Genomic DNA, 21,595 nt, shown 5'->3' with positions numbered 1-21,595 from the left:
TACAGAAATCAAAGCTTTTTTTCTCAGTCATCCAAATTCTGAAATATGTAGAATTATAGTAATTCGGAAAAATTATCATTAAGAGTTATTTTTTACCCTTAAAACAATCAACTAATTAAAAGTAAGAAATATAAAACTTAAGTAAAAGTGTTTTTATTATTAAATAGTGTTTTTATAACTATTTATCTTGTTCTGAACCTGATATATTTTCATTTTTAGGCTAAAATATTGAAAAACGACACTCTTCGTTAGACCCTTATAACTTATTCATATTAAATAGTAATGAGGAATATCATAGCTAAAAATAGCATGGGTGATAAAATTGAACCAGTAAAAAACCAGCTTGTACCAATGGAATGACGTACTATTCCAAAAAAAATTACCCAAAATGTATAAAAAGTTGTTATTGAAGAACCATTTGACCCGACCAAGCCAGTTCATATACCAATTAATAAACAAAACTTTGATGTTATCAAATACAAAAAGCTTCCTTCAGTTTGGAGTATTTACGATTTAACTAATTATTAAAACTGTCTTGAAGAATCTATAATCAAAGAGATTTCCCATATAGCCTAAGTTGTTGAGTACGCCTGAAATTGAGAATTAAAGCATCATTTTGCTATCTCTCGAAAAGTACACTGTTTTTTGTTTATCTTCGCATTGTACAAACGACAATACATATTTAGATTTTCAGGCACCAAGGAAATTGATTATGACTATTGATTAAATCCATTATTGCATGAAGATATGGGGGAATTAATAACTGAGCTTGAAAAGTAAGAAACTGAAAATTATACCATAAAAGAACCTTATTCCCATTGTGAGAACATCTAATTAACCAATTGTTGAAGACCTTCAACATCTCATAAGAAGAGATCTACACCTTTTAATGATAATCCAATTATCCAAAGATATTAATCAACTTCCCATGTAGCATGTTTGAGTGTTTAAAAGAGAAAAGTAAGAAATAAGATAAATCAGACTTTGGCTGATAAAAGTGGACTTGGTAGCTCTTCCTCTGAAGCTTTTCAGACACTCGTAAAAATGGTTAACTCTTTAGTCAATATATATAGAGAGAAAATGAACAAAGTTTGGATTTTCATACCCCACCTCATCCAAGGAATCTGAGACATGACAATGAGTTGAAAATCTATGATTCTTTCTATGATAGCAGTGAATAGGTAGTATCTGCTTCTGAATCTGGTTTTATGATAATTCATACCGGAGGCAATACCACCAAGAAGGGTGTGTGGAAATTTTTCTATTGCAGGTATACACATTGGTCCAAATGTATATTTCCCCCTTTATTTGATAAGAGTAGAAAGAGAATCAAATGAGCAAGATATAACTTACCCGAGCTAATTAATTTTTAAAATTTCATACACTGTTACTGGAAAATACGTAAGGATGTATATTAAATGATAGATACCCATATTACCTATTCAACACAATACAATTAAGGTTTTGCTGCTACATTATCAAGCATGGTTAATATTGAAACTCGAGCTTCTCAAATATTCTCTGGTACTCACACCACAATTGGGTTCAGTTCGGCCATGAATAAAAGCCTTTCCATGGTTGAGAGGAGTGATCAAAAAAAAAATTGATAACTCTCCCGTCACAAATATTTCCTTGTGTGGACAGGTGTATTATCGCTTTTTCAAGCTTATGCAACTTGAAGCTGTAAGTCGAAACATGATAATCCAAAGTTAATAAAAAGATCTGATGTATCATTCAAAAAAATTTATGAGGAGATAAGAAAGATAAAAGAGCTAAAACTGATATTGAGTAAAAACATTATGGAAAGGTTAAAAAACGGTGGGGCAGAAAAAAAAAGCCTTAGCAATTAAAAGAAAGTCAAAAAGACAAATGATTTTATTGGAGTTGAAAGAGGAAGGCAGTCCTTTTACAAATATTGTTTAAATAGATGTTTACAAGCACTATAGTAAAAAAAGCAAAATAGATTAATAATAGAGGTTTCATTTCTAAGAGAATCTATGAAATTCTTACCCAAAAGTAACACCATCTTCAGAATACAAGTGACTACCCAGTAAGAAAATGAGATAAAAAACTGCTTAATAATACCTTATTGCTATTAAAAATTATTGGAGGAAAGAACTGATGTAACAGAAACTGTCACCATTGAACAGTTAAGAAATTCTACAAAGAAAATATATCAGCTATGAATAATAAATTTCATATAGTAAGCATCTTACCCACTTTTTAAATAACATTTATCTACTACTAACAAATTATTTTTAAAAGTTACACGCATAGGATATCAAATAAAAATATGCTTAATTACATATTTACAAATTTTTAATTTCATGTTTAATATGCTTAAAATTTATAAAATAGGCAAGATATAGATGTGGAGAAAAAAATTAAATTTTCTATATATTCTTTTGAATGTGTTGTACATTTTTGAAAAGGGTTTTTGATGTGTAACCAGATAGCACTTGTACCGAAAGATTATCAAAAAATTTAAAAAAAACTTTAGTTTGCATCCAATGCTACTTATATTATAAAAAAATATTCAATGTAAAATTTAAAAAAAGATATATTTAAAAAATATGCATATTCAAGGATTTTTGTTGCATTTTGTATTTTTTAATGATCCCATTTTTTTATGGGAGGTGTACTAGCAAATAGTGATAATTATCATCATATTTGTTCCAATTCCAACCCCAATTTCATGATTTTATGCCCCGTAAAAGGAAGATCGAGGCAATTCGAGGAATATACATTTAACTCAAATATGTATCAAAAGATGTTCGAATTCGGATTCCGAATTCCACACGGGACAACTGGGGGATAATTCATCCTGGGATACTACCAGATCTCAAAAAGGGAAAAAGAGCAAGCTACTTCCTTGGGAATGAAATACGAGGATCGAAACAATAAATTAATCCATTTAAAATAAGTAGAGAATTTTAAAATGTGATCACTTAAAAAATCTTTAGACATACGTATTTTTTAAATAAATCTTTTTTTAAAGTATACAGAAATTTTTTTCTATAAATAAGCTCTGCTTTAGCTCATTACTATGTATTATGAATAAATTTGAAGGGTCTAGCGAAGAATGTATTTTTTTGAGCCTAAAAATAGAAATATATCAAGTTCAAAACAAGATATAGACTCAATAAAAACACTTTTTAAACATAAAAAGTTTTACTTTACTTTTATTTATGCTACTTTTATTGGTTTTTAAGGGTAAAAAATGATTTTGAACGATAATAGCCCAAAATTACCTAGAGATTTCGATATTTAAATGACTGAGAGAGAAAAAAAGATCAGTTGATGATTTTGTGTTAAAAGATAAATTCCTCTTTAGACTTGAATTCATTTGTACATAATTTTTCCCTTGTTTTATGGAACAAAAATAAAAATTGTACTTATTTTCTTTTGTTTTATTGCCTTTAAAAAAGAGAATTTATGTTGTTGCGGGCTGTATATGTACAATTTTATGGGTTGCTAACTTTTTTATTTTATCAAATTTTTTACTTATGTTTGTGTTCAAGAACCTCAGTTTTTTTAAATAATTTATTTAATCTTAAAGCACATGGACTGAAAAGTCTCGTTCTTTAAAGATAGATTATGCTACTTTTTTTCTAATTTACTTCCTTTTCATTTATTACCTACCTTTAAAAGAGACAATTTTCAAAATTTTATGATAATCGTTTCTTTAGTTTGAGTTATTTTGCTGACTGTGGCGCTACTTATCTTATTTACAAAACAAACGATCAAAAACCATTTCATGTTTTAATTTTAAACTCCTTTCTTGGTGGGAAAGACACTGTTCAAGCTAATCAATGGCTTGAAAGTTATAAAGGGTCTCCGCTATATATAGTAAATAATAATAATAATTCACACAATGCCATTTTTGAAAAAAGAAAAATGTGTTCTCCTTATTAAGCCCGGGACTTTTCCGCCATATATAATGTTATTAACCAATTGGAATGTTGTTACAGAATATAATTATTTCAACTCAAAAAAACAAAAACAAAAAAAAATCATTTGATAATTAATTGTAATTATAAAATAACTAACACCTGGACCAAATGACTTAAAAGAAAATGTACATTTAAAAAATGACTCTAATCACGGGACACATGGATGCTGTAACTTAAATAAACTACATAATTAATTATAAAATAAATGAATAAGAAGTTTAACTCTTAATATAAAATAAAACAGAATATAAAACTTTCATAGGTTCACTCTTATATATACATATTTATACAATAGATTAATAAAAGCTAACATTCATATTAAATTCATGATGGTTTTCCCAAAGTATGCTTTTAGTACAAAAGACCTAACAGACATGTCTTAAAACTGTTTTCCCATTATTTATGTATGTATATTTTATATTTAAGCTGAAAGCATTATATTATTTATAAATATACTGTCAGGAAAAAGTGACATTAAGGTGAAAAAAAAGACATATATAGATAGTAGAATGGTCAAAACTATGAATATTTGAAAAAATGCCTTCCTTGACTTTGAAAAGGTGTGGAGGAATGATATAATGATGAAAACAATGTTTTCCAAAATAATAGAAAGATAAAAACTATTATTTTTTTAAGGACAATAAAAATACAATGGCGTTCCAACAAAGTATTTAATTTTATAAAAAAAATATAAGTCAATTTTCAGTCATTGAATGTAAAATATGATGCAAAAATTTATTTAATGTTTTCTATCGTAGAAAAAAGAAACAAATGTATCTTTTTCTTTTCCTGTAATCAGTGTTTTGAACGTTGATTTGTTGCATTAAAATTTGTTTTTGTTAATTTTTGAACAATGACAATAATTTTTTGAATCATTATTCCATTGTTGGGAAGGATTGACTACCAACTGATTTATGGTCTTTTTATGTGTGTGTGTGTTTTTTTTTTTAAAAGTTTGTAAGATACAATAAAGGTACCAGCGTGATGTATGAGATTGTTAATTTATTTTAGGTCATATATAACATATGGGTTGAAAAGTCATAGGCTTAACAATCAATATATCATGACAATCTGTTCTTCAGTTTGTGAGTAATTGTGCTATGTGTGACGCTACTTTTGTTATTTTTAAAACAATGGACTAAAACCAATTTTGTATTTTTTTTACACTTGTTCTTGAGGGGAAAAAATAACGTTGACTCAAAGGAATGCCTTGAAAATGGTTATTGGAACTCCGCTCTATAAAGGGCATTAATAATAGTTTTAGAAAAACCAATTTTAAACGAAAAAAAGAAGCGTTTTCTTTGTTAAGACTGGGGCTTTTCGGCTCATGTTTTAAATTCAACCATTCACAAGTACCAGGCTTAACTACCAGATGACGTCACTAACAAAAAAAATATTTTTCAGAATTACAGACATTCAAAAGGTTACTGTCCAAATTTCATGACATTTGGTATTTTATTTATCGAGTTACAGTGCTTTAATTGACTCTACTTTTGTGATTCTTAAAAACTATGGGTTCAAAGCAATTTTGTGTGTTGATCATCATTGTTTTTTTATGAGGGAAAAAAATACGGTTCAAGACCAAGTTTGGATTGAAAAATGTTATTTGGACTCTACCCAATGGAAAAAACCTTCAAACGATGGTTTGCCGATTTCAAACGTTGTCGTACGGACACCGATGGTGTCAAACGTCTGATCGGCTAAATGAGACGGTTATTCCGGAAGACATTGAAAAAAAACCCTGAAAATCAGCATGGGCAATCACAAAGTGAATTTGCCAGAGATAACTGAAACTCAGAAGTTATTAAAAGGTAGTGTTTACACCATCATACACGAACATTTTTGGTATGAACAAGCTGTTTTCCATATGGGTGCCGCGTTTGCTCACATCTGAGCAAAAGCAACAACGAGAAGATGATTCAAAGAGCTGTTTGGAGATGTTCACACGAAATAAGAAGGAGTTTTTGCGTAGGTACATCACAATGGATGAAACATGGATTTACCACTTTACTCCAGAACCAAAGAGGCAGTCGGCTAAGTGGTGTGCAGACGGAGAAAGTCGTTCAAAGACTCAAACATGGGCAGGTAATTTTAGATTTGGATGGAGTTTTATTCATTGACTACATATTCATTGAACATAAAGAAAAAAAAACAGGGACTATTGTATCGGTTTGTTGGATCGTTTGAAGGCCAAAATTACCCTAAAAGACCTAATTTGAACAAGCAAAAGGTGAGCTTTCACCAAAACAATCTATCATGTCACAAGTCATTAAAAACAGACGCAAAATTGGTTGAATTGGGTTTCGAATTACTTCTGCACACACTGTATTCTCCAGAGCTGCCCCCCAGTGACTACTGGCTCTTTGCTGAACTCAAAAAGATGCCCTGTTGAAAGAAATTGGGTTCAGATGAAGAAGTGATTGTCGAAACTGAAGCATATTTTGTTAGTCACAATAAATAGTTGCTATCGAAAAGCTTAAGAAACATTGGAATGAGTGTATCATTCCAAAATGAGATTATATTGATGAATAAAAATGAATTTTTGGAAAAAAAAAATTGATTTCTTATCTAAGCCCGGTACTTATTAGTCGATGTGTTTTGCCAACTTATAAGCTATATTTTTAGATGAACAAGTGTTTGAAGGTGTCGTATAGGATTAAAAATATGTTTGTAAGTATAGCGCAAATAAGGTTTCTGTACCTTACATCCAAAAATATGATATTTTCATAAAAAACATATACTTTTGACATCCCATTGGCCATTTTTAATTTCAAAAATTTTGTACGTTAGATGAGAGACAAAATTTTGAAAAAAATTAAAAAGCCCAATATTTAAAATTAAAAATTAAATGATGTTATTCATTTTTTTTATTAACTCATTTTTCTTAGGAATAAGATTTTAGCTTTTTGTACATATATTTGAATTGATTTTTAAGCTTTTCTCACACCTCTGAATTTTGAAATCCTAGTACATAAGTTATTGTTGAAAAGCTTTATTTAATAGTATTTTTATTTTCAATATCGCGTACATTCCCCTTAATCATCGTCTCAATTCTCCAACAGAGCATGTCAATTCATACAAAAAATTCATTTTTCTCTGTGTTTCATTTGTTCAAGAAATAACATAACATGGAAAAATTTCAAAATTCTATCAGGCCGTATCCTACCATTTGAAACCATTAGTATTACTGACATTCTATCTAAATGTAACTCTTTTATGGAAATATTTGCATTTTTATGAATTAATAAAATAAATCAATTTATGATAATTTTAAAAGTGTAAATTTATTAGGAAACCTCTAAAACCCACACTCTAAACCTCATATTTTGTAAAAATATTTCTATACTAATACTTAACTTTTTCTGATATCCTGTTTTCAATATACGAAAAAGGGGATCCAAACCCTTCAAAATGATCCAGCACAATATACATGTAGCTGCTGGCAACATTTGTCATATATGTATGTACATATAATTACTTATATATTAAATAAACTTATCCTTAGAGAAACATGAATGTATTTTGTAATATTTCTGCTTGTGCACTAATTTAAAAAATATATATTCTTAACAAATTCCAAGTGTGTTTAAAAAATGTTGTACCTTACATTCATTATTATTTTTTCCATGTTTTACTTTAATCACTTTTTTACTTGTTTATTAGTTCCAAATTCATGTGGATGGCTCTGTGTCCTTCTGGAGTTATATTATTATGCTTTCTCATTCTGTCATGGTTTCAAAACTGTTCAAAAACAATATTAAAGGGACAAAGCACAGGTAAATACATTAAATAGTGATAAATGTTATTTTTATATGTCAATTTCAAATTAATGGCTGTTAAATTATTGACACTGACTGTATTCTATATCAAAACATGAAAAGAGGTAACCAAAGAGAGTTTAAGGGAAAGAATGAACATGTTTACTGAGTTGGGATGTGGAAATAATTGAAATCTTCATAGCATATATTTATTTAAAGTATACATTGGTTATTTCCATAGATATATTGCTTTTATAAATTATTTCTCAATATTTTGAAAATTCAAATGTACTACTGAGTAGGAGTTTTAAAGTGATCTTTAGGCATCTAAATCACAATGATAATTTTGTGCGTTTTTGTTGTTGTTGTAAACAACTTAAAAAGTGATTTTTATAATGTTCTAACGCTTTTATCATTATAATATCCTTTTTGATAAGTAAAAGTGAAATCACGAATTTGTGTGCACATAAATGATAAAAGTAAGGTAATGATTTGATGATTAGTTTTAAGTGTCAATACAATTTATCGAACCCAATTCGATTCGTAAGAAAATTTATTTTTACCTCGATTAAAGTCTTTTTGGACTCAGAGTAGAATTGAAGATCGAACGCTGAGTAATTATTCCCTATTTCTTTCGTGTTAAGAAGTGGAACTAATGTCAATTTACATCTTTGGTATTTAAAAAAATAAACTGAAAATTACCAAAGTAATTCTTTACAGTTTTAAGCAGAGGTCAGGTAACTTTTTTTAGCATTTTACCAAGAAAACTTGTAGTAAAATAAATTAACTCCAAACTAGTGCAGTGACGTACAGAGGATTATATTTTGAGTTGAGGGTGGGGGGGGGGGTGAACTTGAATTTCTTTTTTTGTTTTTTTAATCGATTTTTTTTTTAGTTTAAATAATCAATATCTATTCTTCAAGTATCATATTTGATATCCAATCATTTCATATAATATTTTGTTTTACAATTTTGTATGAAAAGGCTCAAGCAGGCTCAAACATAAATGAACAACTCTAGAAAGGAATCGGGTGCTTTCTTTGTATAAATTTAAACATAGATTTTGCTGAACTAGACATTTTGCTTTTCGGAATACTATACCTCACAACAGATATAAGGAATTATTCGCTTTGATATTCGTTCTGCACTATCCCTAAGAATCCAAGCGACATGTTCGTCTTGATTTCAATTGTAATAGATCGATTCCTCAGAAATTGTAAGTAAGCATACAGGCCAGCTAAAAATAAATAAATCTGATGAGTAACTATTCCCAATAAAAGCTAGGGATACATTTACTCAATATTTGGCTAATAAGTCTGATAAATTTGATATAAAATTTTAGTTAGCAGTTGCTGCATCGTCCAAATACTTGATAAATTGATTTCTTTACTTGGGAAAAGATTCTCAAAAAGGAAATTAATAAATCTTTATCAGAAAAATGTCACAATGAAGATAATGTAACTGTATTTGAGCAAAGGAAGGAATGCTACAACAAATAACTTCTTTACCGGATTGTATTTTGTAAACGAACTTCAGAAAAATAAGACAAGTATTTTAGAAACCATAAATAGTGCTCCCGAAAAAAGACCTTCTGAACTAAAAACTACCTGAAAATTATGAAATTCAAGGGAAATTTTGTAAATAGCGGCAAAAAATTGACTTGATATGAAGGGAAAAAAAATGTTTTAATTTTGAGCTCTGTTTTTTTTTTCTATTCTGACAAAAAGGTTACCAGAATCAATTCAGTATTATAATGAGACGATGTATGAAATTGATATTCTATATCAAATTGCAAAACCTTACTCCACCAAAATGACTTCTTGCAAATTACCTCTACAAGTTTTTTATAATATGTCGGATTTTGATGGCATAAATGCTGTTATCCTGTACAGAGAAGTGACTGTTAAAACATTACTTTTAATTTTAGCAATGACTAACAGTTATAAATATTAAAAAAATTTAACAAATTTATAATTTTTGAAATCCGCCGTCGTTTAAGGGGGGAGGTCGTTACCCTCCGTCATTCTAGTGTTAATGGTTTACGAGTAAACCCCTCAACCCAACTCTTAACTCTTACTGTTACGGACTTTTTGAGGCACTCATAATGAAAATCAAAGGTACGGGGTATTATTAAAATGTTGTGATTTTTAAATTTCCTGTACCAACCTACAAAATTGTATAATCTTTCTATCTATTTTCCCTTTTTTTTTTTTTTTTTTTTGAATTTGTCTTAATAGATTTGTCTAATCTATCTATTTTATAGATTTGTAAGAGTAATTTTGTCTCCAAAATTGAGCTCAAGTAAGTTTATATTATCAATATAAATAATAATGCATTGGCGGAATTGGTATTATTCTGTCTGAAAGTGATTTTTCTTGATTTGTTTGGCCCGAAAATAGTTAAAACTGTAAGGGTGTTAGACCGATCTAGGATTTTCAAACTGAACCCTAACTCTAATTAACAAGTTTAAAGTTTTCTAATCCCATTATTGGTGCCGTTTATGCTCATTCAGTTTTCCTTAAAACTTTATATTCATTCTTTCAGCATTTTATAAAAACATTACAGCATAACTACAAAACATATATATAGTGTCAATAGTTTTCTTACTTTATTTATTAATCTCAGTCATTCTGTCGAATCAGTATAAATATATGTACATACATGTTTGTTTACTTTCTTTTGTGAAGTAAACGATAATTTGTCGCTTTTGTTTACTTGTACAAGTCAAGCACTTTCTATTAGTACATAATTGTGTACTTATCCATTTTTATGAATGTAATGGTGCGTGAATATTTACTCTTCATATATGAATAGCAATTCTTTCTTTTCCATTATACATTTTATATTATAAAAAAACGTTTTTGTTCTCATTAATTATTTTTGGGGGGTTTTTGGACTTGTGATTTTTTGCAAAGTATCTTATATATACATATACATATTAGGGCTAATTGAACCCTTTTAATGACAACCTACCACTTATAACACCGTATTTAATTTTTACATACTGTATTTTTAGGAAGTTTTCAAAAAATTTGAGTACTCTACAGAGACAACACTTTTTGTACCATTTAATCATAACTTTATATCCCTTATTTTTACTTTGGAGGTTTCAAATACCAAGTCTATAAGTGACAAAAGACATATTGATTAAAAAATATAGTAAAATATAAAATTAAACATATAACAAATTGATTTTAAACTGTTTTTTCTTGCTCAATAATAATCATGATTTTCTTAATTGAGTCATGCTATGGCATTTTTTGGGATCCCCACTCTGTTTATATTTTAGTGAGCCTTTGTATATTAGTATATTATATATTAGTATATTACTTAACATAGAACAGATATTTCTTTATATTATCATGAAAAAGTTGTTTACAGATATTTGGAATGATATTTCAAATGTTATCTTTGTTCTTTAACAAGTATGAACATGAGTTTCATTTATAACCATATTTCTTTGTTCAAAGCCAGATGAGATATCTAGAACTAGGCATTGAAATGCCTATAAGTCACAAAGATAACATGTTTCAAAATCAAGGATGAAAATATTCGCGCAAACAAATTTTATTAATAGATTGAATCTATGCAACGTATTCCTGTGCAAAAAAATCATCGTTAAATCTTTATCATTACTTCCATCGTCTTTAAAGGGTTTAACTAATGAAAAAATCATGTTCTCATTTTGAACTATTAGCTTTGATCTTATATAAAATTTAAAAGTACATATAAAACCATCAAATATTTATACAATAACTAATCTTTATGAAACAGTAAAAGCATATGAAAAATTAATGTACTATCGAAATTCATTACTTTTACTCATGTTGAATTATGAATTTAACTACTGAAAAAATTGATTCCTAGACTTTTATAATTTTAAAAGGGTAAATGGACATGTTTGATATATAAAATTTAAATTTATAAAAATAGTCCTATGAGTCAACAGCAACAATGTAATATACAAGGTATAAAAAGATAACTTCTTCTTTTACTATGCATTTCTATAGAAGAAATAGTAACAGCGGGGGGGGTTTAAAAGGAAGATTCTAAAGTTTTCTTAAAAATTTAGTAAGTTCCTATCAGTCAATGGAATAATGAGGATCGTGCGTTTCCTGCCGAAAATAAATATTGCCATAAAATGGTTTGACATAATTTTCAGAGTGTTTTTTTGGTGCAATTTATGACAATCACTTAATTGTTTCAATTTATAGTATTCAAATAACCATTTTTCATAATTTTAAATTTTACAAAATTCTTCCAGCACGAATAACTCTACCGATAGTTATACTATGTAGAGAACTAAAATGAGCAATCAAACCTGGTGCCATGTAATAGTTTTAAATTGGTGCAACTAAACCAGATCTGTTCTGAAAAACCAACATTTTAAAGTTATTTGAGAAATATCAAATAAATACTAATATAATCAACTAATCATACAAATTAATATAAAAATTTTGCTATTCAATATTGTATCTTTTTGTAAAAAAGCCCTTTCTCTCTAAAACATCTAAATTGCCAATTATTTAAATTGGTGACTAAGAAAATGAACAAAGATTTCTGGGTATTAAAATACCAAACGTTTGTTTATTGAGTGAATGAACAATCTGATTTGAAATTTTATAACCGTTATGAAAAAAAATAAAAGTTTTTAATTTTATAAAACTTGTTTATTTGTTTAGTATTACACATTTTAATCTTAAGAATTATTTGTGTGAAAAAAAATTATTTTTAAGACTTTAAATAAAAAAACTCATTAATTACCAAGAAAATTTTCGATAACAACGGGACCAATACTCTCTCGGTTTGAGCTGCACGACAGTGGTTCCATCAATTTTTCCACATTCAATTCTACCCTTTACTATGAAAAACCCAACAGTTCGAAGCTTGGGATAGAACATAAGTGGCCAGCATTCGTGAGAAGGAGACAACAAGACAATGCCATGCCAAACACATTTTTGAAAACGCGCCAGAAGCTCCAGTAGTTTAGATAGGGAGTTCTTATATATCCACCCTGCAGTCCGGATCTAGCACCAAGTGACTATCACCTGTTCTTTTGGGTACAAATTTGGCTTAAATTTAGGCCTGCGAAAATTAGATCTACGAGTTTTTGTCAATAAGGAAAAGATCGTCTAAGAAAAAAGGCATTATGAAGTTGGATTCTTGTCGGCAACAAGTTATTGAATAGAACGAGGCATGCTTGGCTTAAGTTGTATGATTAAAACACTTTTTAAAAAGCATTAAAAGAAAGCAAAATATTACAAAATTACTTTTTGATTTTTCGTTTTGTTTGTATTTTTTTTTTTTCTCATGTGAGGAAAAAGGAAAACTATATGATTTCAAAAGAATTTTATACATTATTCCTTTTTATATTAATTATCATTATAATTTTTTCTTAACATAGAATTGAAAACTACTTCATTTAAATAATAAAATAAATAAACAAAACATTTTTATTGAAGATTATCATTACAAACTGAAATTAGGAAAAATCCAAATGAGCAATATGTTTACTTTGTATGGTTATTAATTAAGGCTAACAATTAAATTTCTGTAAATAATTAAGAACATTAAACAGTAATAGAAGTATTTTATTATTCAAAATATAGATAATAACTGAATTTAATTGTAATACATGGCAAATCAGATGCTTCTTTATTTATGTATCTAGTAGTATTTATAACATAGATATTAATCATCCTAGTTCATTTCTCTTTAAGTGTAAGAAAAATAAAGTAAACGTTAAATGTAGAAGAATGAAAAGAAATTAAAGATTAATTTTTTTTCTACCTAACAACACTATTCATTTGTTTTTCAATTATATGTCGGGTTTCTCAGATAATTAGTATCTGAAAAGTAATTAAAAACTTATCATTATGTTTTTTAGGAGAGTTGAGTGTAGATATTTATTCATAGCTTTTTTTTTAATATTGGTAAACATAATTTTATTTCTACAAATTAGATAAAGATAATAGAAAACTGAATTTTAATAGGACTAAGTATATATTTCGTCTTGACAATAGATGTATACCCCCTAAAATGATTTTTCTCAAAATTTAATGTAGATTAAACTTTAGTTTAAAAAAAAAGTTAAATATAGTCCATTTCTATTCTAAAATTGATTGATTTGATATAAAGACCATATTGAAGTCAATAACAGTCTCTTAAGGCAAATATAAGTTGTAAAACTAAAGATACAGTTCTTGGTTGTCTTAAAAATTTGAAAACAGAGCCTATAATTTGTTTTTCTAAACTTAAGCTAAAATTTTGGGTTATCTTAAATCATCCTACAAATTGCGTATATGGCATCTAACTGACTTTAGTAGCTATATGATATACAGAGTGGTCAATTGAAATCTGAACACTTTGAAACGGGCGAGACGGGTTTCTTTCATTTCTGGTGTCAATAGTGGCCTCTCTACCCTCACAAGGCTATTTTACCCACTTTTTGAAAGCTCTCTGGATAGTAGACCAGTTTGATTTTCTACTTTTTTCGAATTTCGATTATAAATAGAGCGGAAAAGTTGCCCTGGAGTATAAAAATAATGTGTACAAAATTTCATTGCTCTTCGATTTCATCTTCAGTTGGCATATTTTATTCAAAATTTTAGAAAAAATGATAATTATTCCTTATTTTGGCTATATTTTTTCATAAACGCATATATCAATTTTTTTTAAATATACAAGTGTTAGATGTTAGTACAGTCTACATATAGTATTAACTTAACTTTTATCTAAAATGATATTTTATTCTGTAAAAAGGGAAAGTTCATACCAATTTTTTGATGAATCGCATATAACCCGCACCAGTTTTAATGCATTTCAATGAATAATTTAAAAAGTGAAACTGAATCTACAAACACAATTAAGTGACTTTGAAACAGAACAATCGATTTGCATACTCATTACGTATATAAGAAGAAAACACAATTTTATCTTTGTTCCTTTATTTGAGGTTTGGTTGATCTCACGAAGAAACTGCGATAAATACGTTTATTCTCAATTCTAATCTGAGCTTTAACCTTTGTCTACATGGAATAATTTAAAGGATTAAGATTTGGAAAGCTGGGAGTAGATATGTTCTTGGAAACATTCACAAGATGCTTCCTTCGAGACAATCTCTTCTTCCTTGTGGCTATCGTAAAGAAATGTTTCTTTCAGCATTTCCAGCACAATAATTTTATCGTCTTTGAGCCAATATTTTTAGTTCAAAACAATTGAAAATACTTATTAGAATATAACGTACCCTCATTTATAAAAAAAATTCTTTTCAAAATTTGAGTTGTGAGTTTTTTAAGTGTAAGCTTAAATTTGAGGCATGGGGTTATTATCAAAGCTAACTATTTATGTAACTTACCCCTCTAATTAATTATAAAAACAATGTGTTACTTATTCATGCCAAGACATGACATTTCATATAACAGTTTCATAACAGGAAGTCTAGAATTATGAATAATGTGACAGACATGATCATGCGGGCCACTTGCCTTCATAGAAAAAGTTAAAATGATAACTATTAGGTAGATAAGTTAACAATTATGTTTTGAAAAATTAATTATCTGCAAATTTGAAATTAGATAATTATAGTAATTATGTACTTATGTCCAGTGAGGCCTTCTACATTAAAGTAATAACATTAATAATTATAGTAAAAGTATTATTCACCAATAGAAAAATTAATAGCTCTTACGATGGTATTTTTTATTGTCATTAATAATATATTTTATGGTATTTGGTTATCAAAGCAAACTATATAGATCATACACACTGATAATAATTTTCCTTTTAATTGATATTGCCAAAATAATATTGAATAATTTATTGGTACATAGGCAGTTGTTATTTATGTTACGTTATTTAAAATATTGGAAATGATTTATTACATACAAAATATTGAATTTGTTTTTGTTTAGTTCAATTAACGAATATGTTTAGCTTTTGAAAAACGAAAGATTAATCAAATATACCAATGAATATAATCACGGCGTTAGTAAAAATATAATTTGTATTTTGTTGTCAGCTGTTGATTCCTTCGTATCACTTGATACATCATTGCTATTTCAATTCTTTATAAATATAAATAGACAAAGTAATAAGTAATTTTATGATTATGCTCAATTTCCAGAACGATAGGATTTAAAGCTCAGGTTGATACCTCGTCGTATTTACAAATTAACTGTAAAAAAGCGATAATTTGATGTTTGTTTTATTTCTGTGAAATCTAAAATTCTTAACAACAAGTAAACCGACAGAGGGTGTGCGATTTACTCCGTGCAAAAGTACAAATCGGCGCTATTCTGAATAGGAGAAATGATCATTTCTTGGTTGAATCAAGAGCTCAGGTCAAGGGAGCATTCTCGATCAAACATTCAGCTCAGACCATGTCGTCTTCTCGTCCGACGGCAATGACTCCCTACTTCTTCAGGCCAACGAGAAAGTCAACACGGACGTTCACTACAAGGTATTCAGGTACCAAGTCTTGTCATGTTTGAAGAGTACGTTCTTCAGGGACAGCTATGTGTTTAGCCAAAACTGCACTCCAAAAAATGTCCAAGATGGTGCAGCATTTCTAAAGGGAGAAGTTTTCTGGCTGGCAGATTTCATGCCTTTGTCCATACACGATATTAACTCCCTCATGCGTCCTGTAGGGCAACAGTTAGAAGACTTCTCATTGGAATGTTGATGCCCAGAAGACCGTGATCATGGAGGAGTTGAATCAAAAGTTTGCTATAAAAATGAGACAAAATAAAAATATATATAAGTAAAAACGGCTTTTAAAATTTTCTAATTATTGAATCCTCTTCTTTGAGATTTTTGCTATCACACAGAGTGCGACAGGGATATTTTTCACGATCAAGAAGGAAATCCAAAAACTCAATAACTTTTACGAAAACGAAAAATGTTATTTGGAAAAAAAAAAATTAGAAATTAATCTTGCCAAGAATTATTTAATATGGCCGCCTCAAGCCTTTATCACAGTCTTCGTTCGAGGTCGGAACTTGGAGCATATTACCACAATATAATCGGTGGACAGGTTGACCAATTGCTTCTTGATGCTGGCCTTGATCTCTTGAATATTTCTATGCGATGTCTTCCCAACTGTGCCCTTTAAGACGCTCCACACAATGAAGTGATGGAAGGGATTAAGATCACGGCTGGAAGAGGGCTAGCAGGTCTTGTCCTAGAAGTAATCAAAGTGATCCTTGCAGAAGTTCTGTGTCTTCAAGACCGTAGGGCTAGGGTTGCTCTCAGGATAGTTAGCTTTCAGTTACGGCAAGATTGCCTACCTCAGGACCTTATAGTAGGCCTCCTCCCTTGTACATTGTTTGGGCAGGATGTTTATTACTGAAGGTCCTCAGGTGATGCTGCTATAAATCTGTCGTTTCTTCAATTCAATACTTGGTTGACTGTGAAGATGTTCCTGTCTTAGAAGATCTTCACAGTCGAGATCTCTAAAATCGAAATCGAGACAATTAATGATTCACAATTCGATAGTTGGTAGGAATTGGCCAACCACCAATGGATTTCGTGTTTTTCTGTTTCTTTCCATAGGAGGTTTCCGTGGTACAATCAAAGTAACGAACATTTATTTTTTATTTTTGCTTATCTGTCGTCTTGAGTACTTTACTTAATGTTAAATTTAAAAAAAGTATTAATTATTTACTGCGGCACTGTATTACTTAAGAGTCTTGTTCGATTCAAGAATGTTGTTTAATTCAAAATTATGATTTCCAAGAGAAGATATATTTAAGATCTAGTAAAATATAAAGTTTATGCATTTAATTTAAATTGGAAATGTTTTAGTGATCCCCTTGATGCTTTTAAAAAATAATTTTTAATTGTTTCCATTCAATTTTTGGATTTTTATTTCTCTTTTAAAATTAAATGGTTAAATAATTTACATTTCGTCAGTTGGGTAAGCATTATGATTTACAAGATTATATTGTTCACAGTTTGAAATGTCTTACTGTAAACGAAATTTGAGCAAATGGTTAAAAAATATTCCGTTTTCTAAAGCAAGAGTTTTTAAAAGCATTAAAAAAAGTATATGAATAAGACATTTGCTGAGAGAATTAGATGAAGGAAACAGGGGTGACTTATATTTAACAGATCAGTAGTACTTCTGCTGCTCAAGCCTTTCGACTCATGAAAGCTAGAACTAATGTATATCCATCTCGTTTATAATTTATCGATCATGGTGACCCAGTTTCATCTATTTTCTAAAGAAGCAACTAACAAAGGCTTGATAGGTGACATTGGTCTCTCTTCTTTTTGGATCTACTAGTTAGGATGTTGCAAAGATCCAATGTGTAATAAAAAGACGAAATTTGGGTTTTTAAGATGCAATTTTGGGCAAAATCCATATTGCTTTTATAATTATCATAATTAATAACAATTATACAAGGAAATATTTTATTTGTCCTTGAAATTTTGTTCATGTTACTACTAAATGAGCTTATTTAAATACTTTAATATTATTTTTCAATATTTAAGTCAATAATTCAATAAAAAATAGGCATTCAAGTCATATATACCATATTACATTTAAGTGTAACTGATATTAGGTATAGTTTAATTAATTAGCCGGCTCCTTTTGGGGTGCCAGGGACATTTTTATAATCATAACTATCTTATTTGAGTCATATACCTAAATATCTATATATATATAAAGGTATATGATAGTTTATCTCATAATTGTTTCTAACTGTTAAATAATTATTCCCTGTAATGGGTTCATACAAAAGTACTTTGTTCAGTCAGGCTCCCGTTGTCTAGACGGCTATAATTAGGCCTATTAAAGCATAATTAGAGTTTGAGAAAAAAAAATGTTGTGATGACTTATGAGTACTTTAATCTAAAGGAGTGATCACTAATAAAAACAAATAAAGTTCATTTTAACAAACCAGTATTTATATTTTATTCAAATCATAACGTATACACGCATGAGTTAAGTTGTTGAATCCCAATTTATATTCTTAGAAGGAGCACTATTCTCCGTTGCAAATATGGCACAGACTTTGTCTAGATGATCAAATCGTCCACAATTTCTTCCTAAACGCGGGGTACATTCTTCTTCGGCAAATCACATTACTACCTTATTCATGATCGATTTTGTGGCTCCTTATTCTTGGCTTTCCAATCAGTAATGCGTATTTAACAACTAAAAAAAGATTTTTTTGTGTCAAAAATTTATCAAATTTGTCCTGAAGGTTAATATTAATATTTTTGGTGTATTAACATAAGAACCATTTTAATCCATTAGGAACGAGTTGTGCATTTTTTACATAATATATGCATACGACCCAATATTACGGACATATTTCAGTAGTTATAAGCATTGCATTCAAATGTGTGAGTTGAGTTAAGATACCCATCAACTTTGGCTATAGTTTAAAACCTTGATTTGACTTAAAAGACTTATGATACACTTAATCTATCAAATAAAGTCTATCAATTTTTCATTATTTTATTCTAATGATCAATTTGACTTAATGTGCAAATTGTGATGTGATTTATTTGTTAATATTAACGGATTAAAATTCTCAAAGAATAAAAATGTAATCCACATTCAATCCTGTGAAAAATCATTCTAACTTGCTTCTGTAATTGCTTACATATCTTTATTAGGACAATTAGTAGACAGTACTAAATAATAAAGAAGGTAAATTGTAATATTGAAGAGTTTATTCATCACAAAGCCCCACATTAGTTTACATTTGAATAATTATGGCTTAGCTAAAATGAAGCATGAGCGTTCTTACAAATAATAGTTTCGAAAAAAAGCGGTAGAGAGTAGCAATGTCTTGTGAAAAAATAATACAACTTTCTGAATCATAATAATATTTAATAAAAATTATGTTTTTTACATAGAAAGTGCTATGGAAATTATTCTCAACTTGTCTAATTATTTATAGTTTAAACAAATAGCTACAGCAAAGAACCACAAGCTTGCCATAAATTATTTTCTTGACCTTAATGTGCATAAGTTCGATACTCAGTCATTCCTAGACAAGAAAATATAATTATTGTATACGGACTATAAAGACAATTCAGTGGCATTTGAAAAAATATTTATGGAGGGTTTGGTTTTTTGAATTTCTTGAAAAAAAAATTCAAAATTTCATTTATTAAATTTTTGAATTTTTTTATCAAAGTTCATAGCTATTTACGGAAAATTAATTCTTTTGGAAAAAAATTCAAAAATACAAAAGCTAATGTGACCGGGAATCCTTTTAGAACCTTCTTAAATTTAATATCGAGTTATATCAAGAAACTAAAGAGTCTAGAATTTGAGGAATGAGGAAAAAACTGAACTGTTGTCTCCATATAGTAGCCTGATTGTCAAAGCATGGTCACTTTTTAATTTACATATAATATTCAAATCTTAGTAACTTTGATTGGCGTGAACTCTATCACATTGAATTACAAAAAGATTATGTCCATAATTAAAAAACTACAAACCACTTCTCACTCCTTAATTTGAGGACTTGGGATAAAATTAAGTTTCAATTTTTATATATTCTGGGGAAAAAAAAATCAAAATCCATAGTTATTTAAAGCAAATTAAATTTTAAAAAAAATTACATTTTCAGCAAAAGTTTCAAAAATAAAATTTCAAATATAAACTTTATTGAATTTTTTTTCTAAAATTAAAGATTATTTATAAAAACTAATTAATTTGGAAAAAAATATCAAAAATTGAATTACAAATATTTCATTTTTTGCTGGCTGCATAATTTGCCCGAATGAAAAAAAGTATATTGCAAAAAGCAAAAATTCCATAATTTGGGTAGGGCTACAGCCCATCCAGCCCACCCAATCCGCTGCGGATTCCCCTGCAATTCTTGAGTAAGATGAAATGATTTTAACACAATTATGTTTACTTATATTTATTTCGTGCAACTCCATCTGACCAACTAAAAGAACATTAATATATATAAAGAATAAAAATACAGACTGTCACATTAACTTACGGAAAATATACTTATATAAATAATATTTTTACTAAGTACTTTTCATTTACAAAATAATGGATATTGACATAAGAAATTTTTTTTTTCGGATATATTGTAAAAATGAGGACACTACCTTAAAACTTTTTATTCAATTTAAAAACTAGCCTAAGTTATCACCATGTAAATAATCATTTGTATTGGATTTAAGTAACTTTTATTTATTTGTTTCCTTTTTACAGATATGTATTGTATTTTATTTAAATGCATATGTCTGCTTCAATGTGGTTTTTATAAAAAAGTTTTTTGCTATTTAATCCCTTCTTGGGTTAGTTTTAAAAAGATTAAATGGAATGAACGTTCTTGAATAATTCACTTTGTTCTAGAACTGTATGTACATTTTGTTTTAAAAAATCATAAAAATTACGAATATTTACATGATTCAGTGTCATTTTGCGCCTTAAAAAATCCAAATAAAATGTAAGTAATATAAGTTTGTTTGTAGGAATACGTTTTTAAATTAAAAAATACTTTAATTTTTTCTGTATCTCCATTTTTTGAATAAGAGAAAATGCCTTGTAAGTTCAGAAAAATGACTTAAAAGTGATCCTTTCTTTTAAAATCGAATAAATGCCTCATTTTTCGTCCTAATCATGAAAATTGTAGTTTGTGGTTAAGTGATGAAATTTAACTTTATATTAATAAAAAGGGTACCGTACAAAATTTAACATTTTAAAAGTTATTTCAGATGTTTGCTTAAAAAATATCTTTGTAGATTAAGTAAGTTATCTATGTTTTTCAATAGTATCTTTTCCACGGACTCTCTCAAATATATCACGAGATTTCAAAACTTATTTGATGTTTATAATGTTTTTTTTTGGTCATGCCTAGGTCCTTTTCAATCTTCCGTATGAGTTTTTTCGACGAGAAT

At 28.5% G+C, this 21,595-nt stretch overlaps 1 protein-coding gene across 1 annotated transcript in view; it reads left to right on the top strand.

Annotated features, from left to right (window-relative positions):
- LOC121122242 (adenylate cyclase type 2) overlaps positions 1 to 21,595 on the top strand; it is a 221,979-nt gene that overhangs the window by 128,776 nt on the left and 71,608 nt on the right. Inside the window, exon 14 of the mRNA XM_040717230.2 lies at positions 7,617 to 7,729. Within this exon, the coding sequence (XP_040573164.1) occupies positions 7,617 to 7,729 (113 nt within the window). The remainder of the gene's footprint in view (positions 1 to 7,616; positions 7,730 to 21,595) is intronic.

Source organism: Lepeophtheirus salmonis, chromosome 7, assembly GCF_016086655.4.
Source record: "Lepeophtheirus salmonis chromosome 7, UVic_Lsal_1.4, whole genome shotgun sequence".
NCBI classification, from domain to species: Eukaryota; Metazoa; Arthropoda; class Copepoda; order Siphonostomatoida; family Caligidae; genus Lepeophtheirus; species Lepeophtheirus salmonis.
The sequence above is the reverse complement of the archived record's forward strand: the minus strand, read 5'-3'. Positions and strand labels throughout refer to the sequence as shown.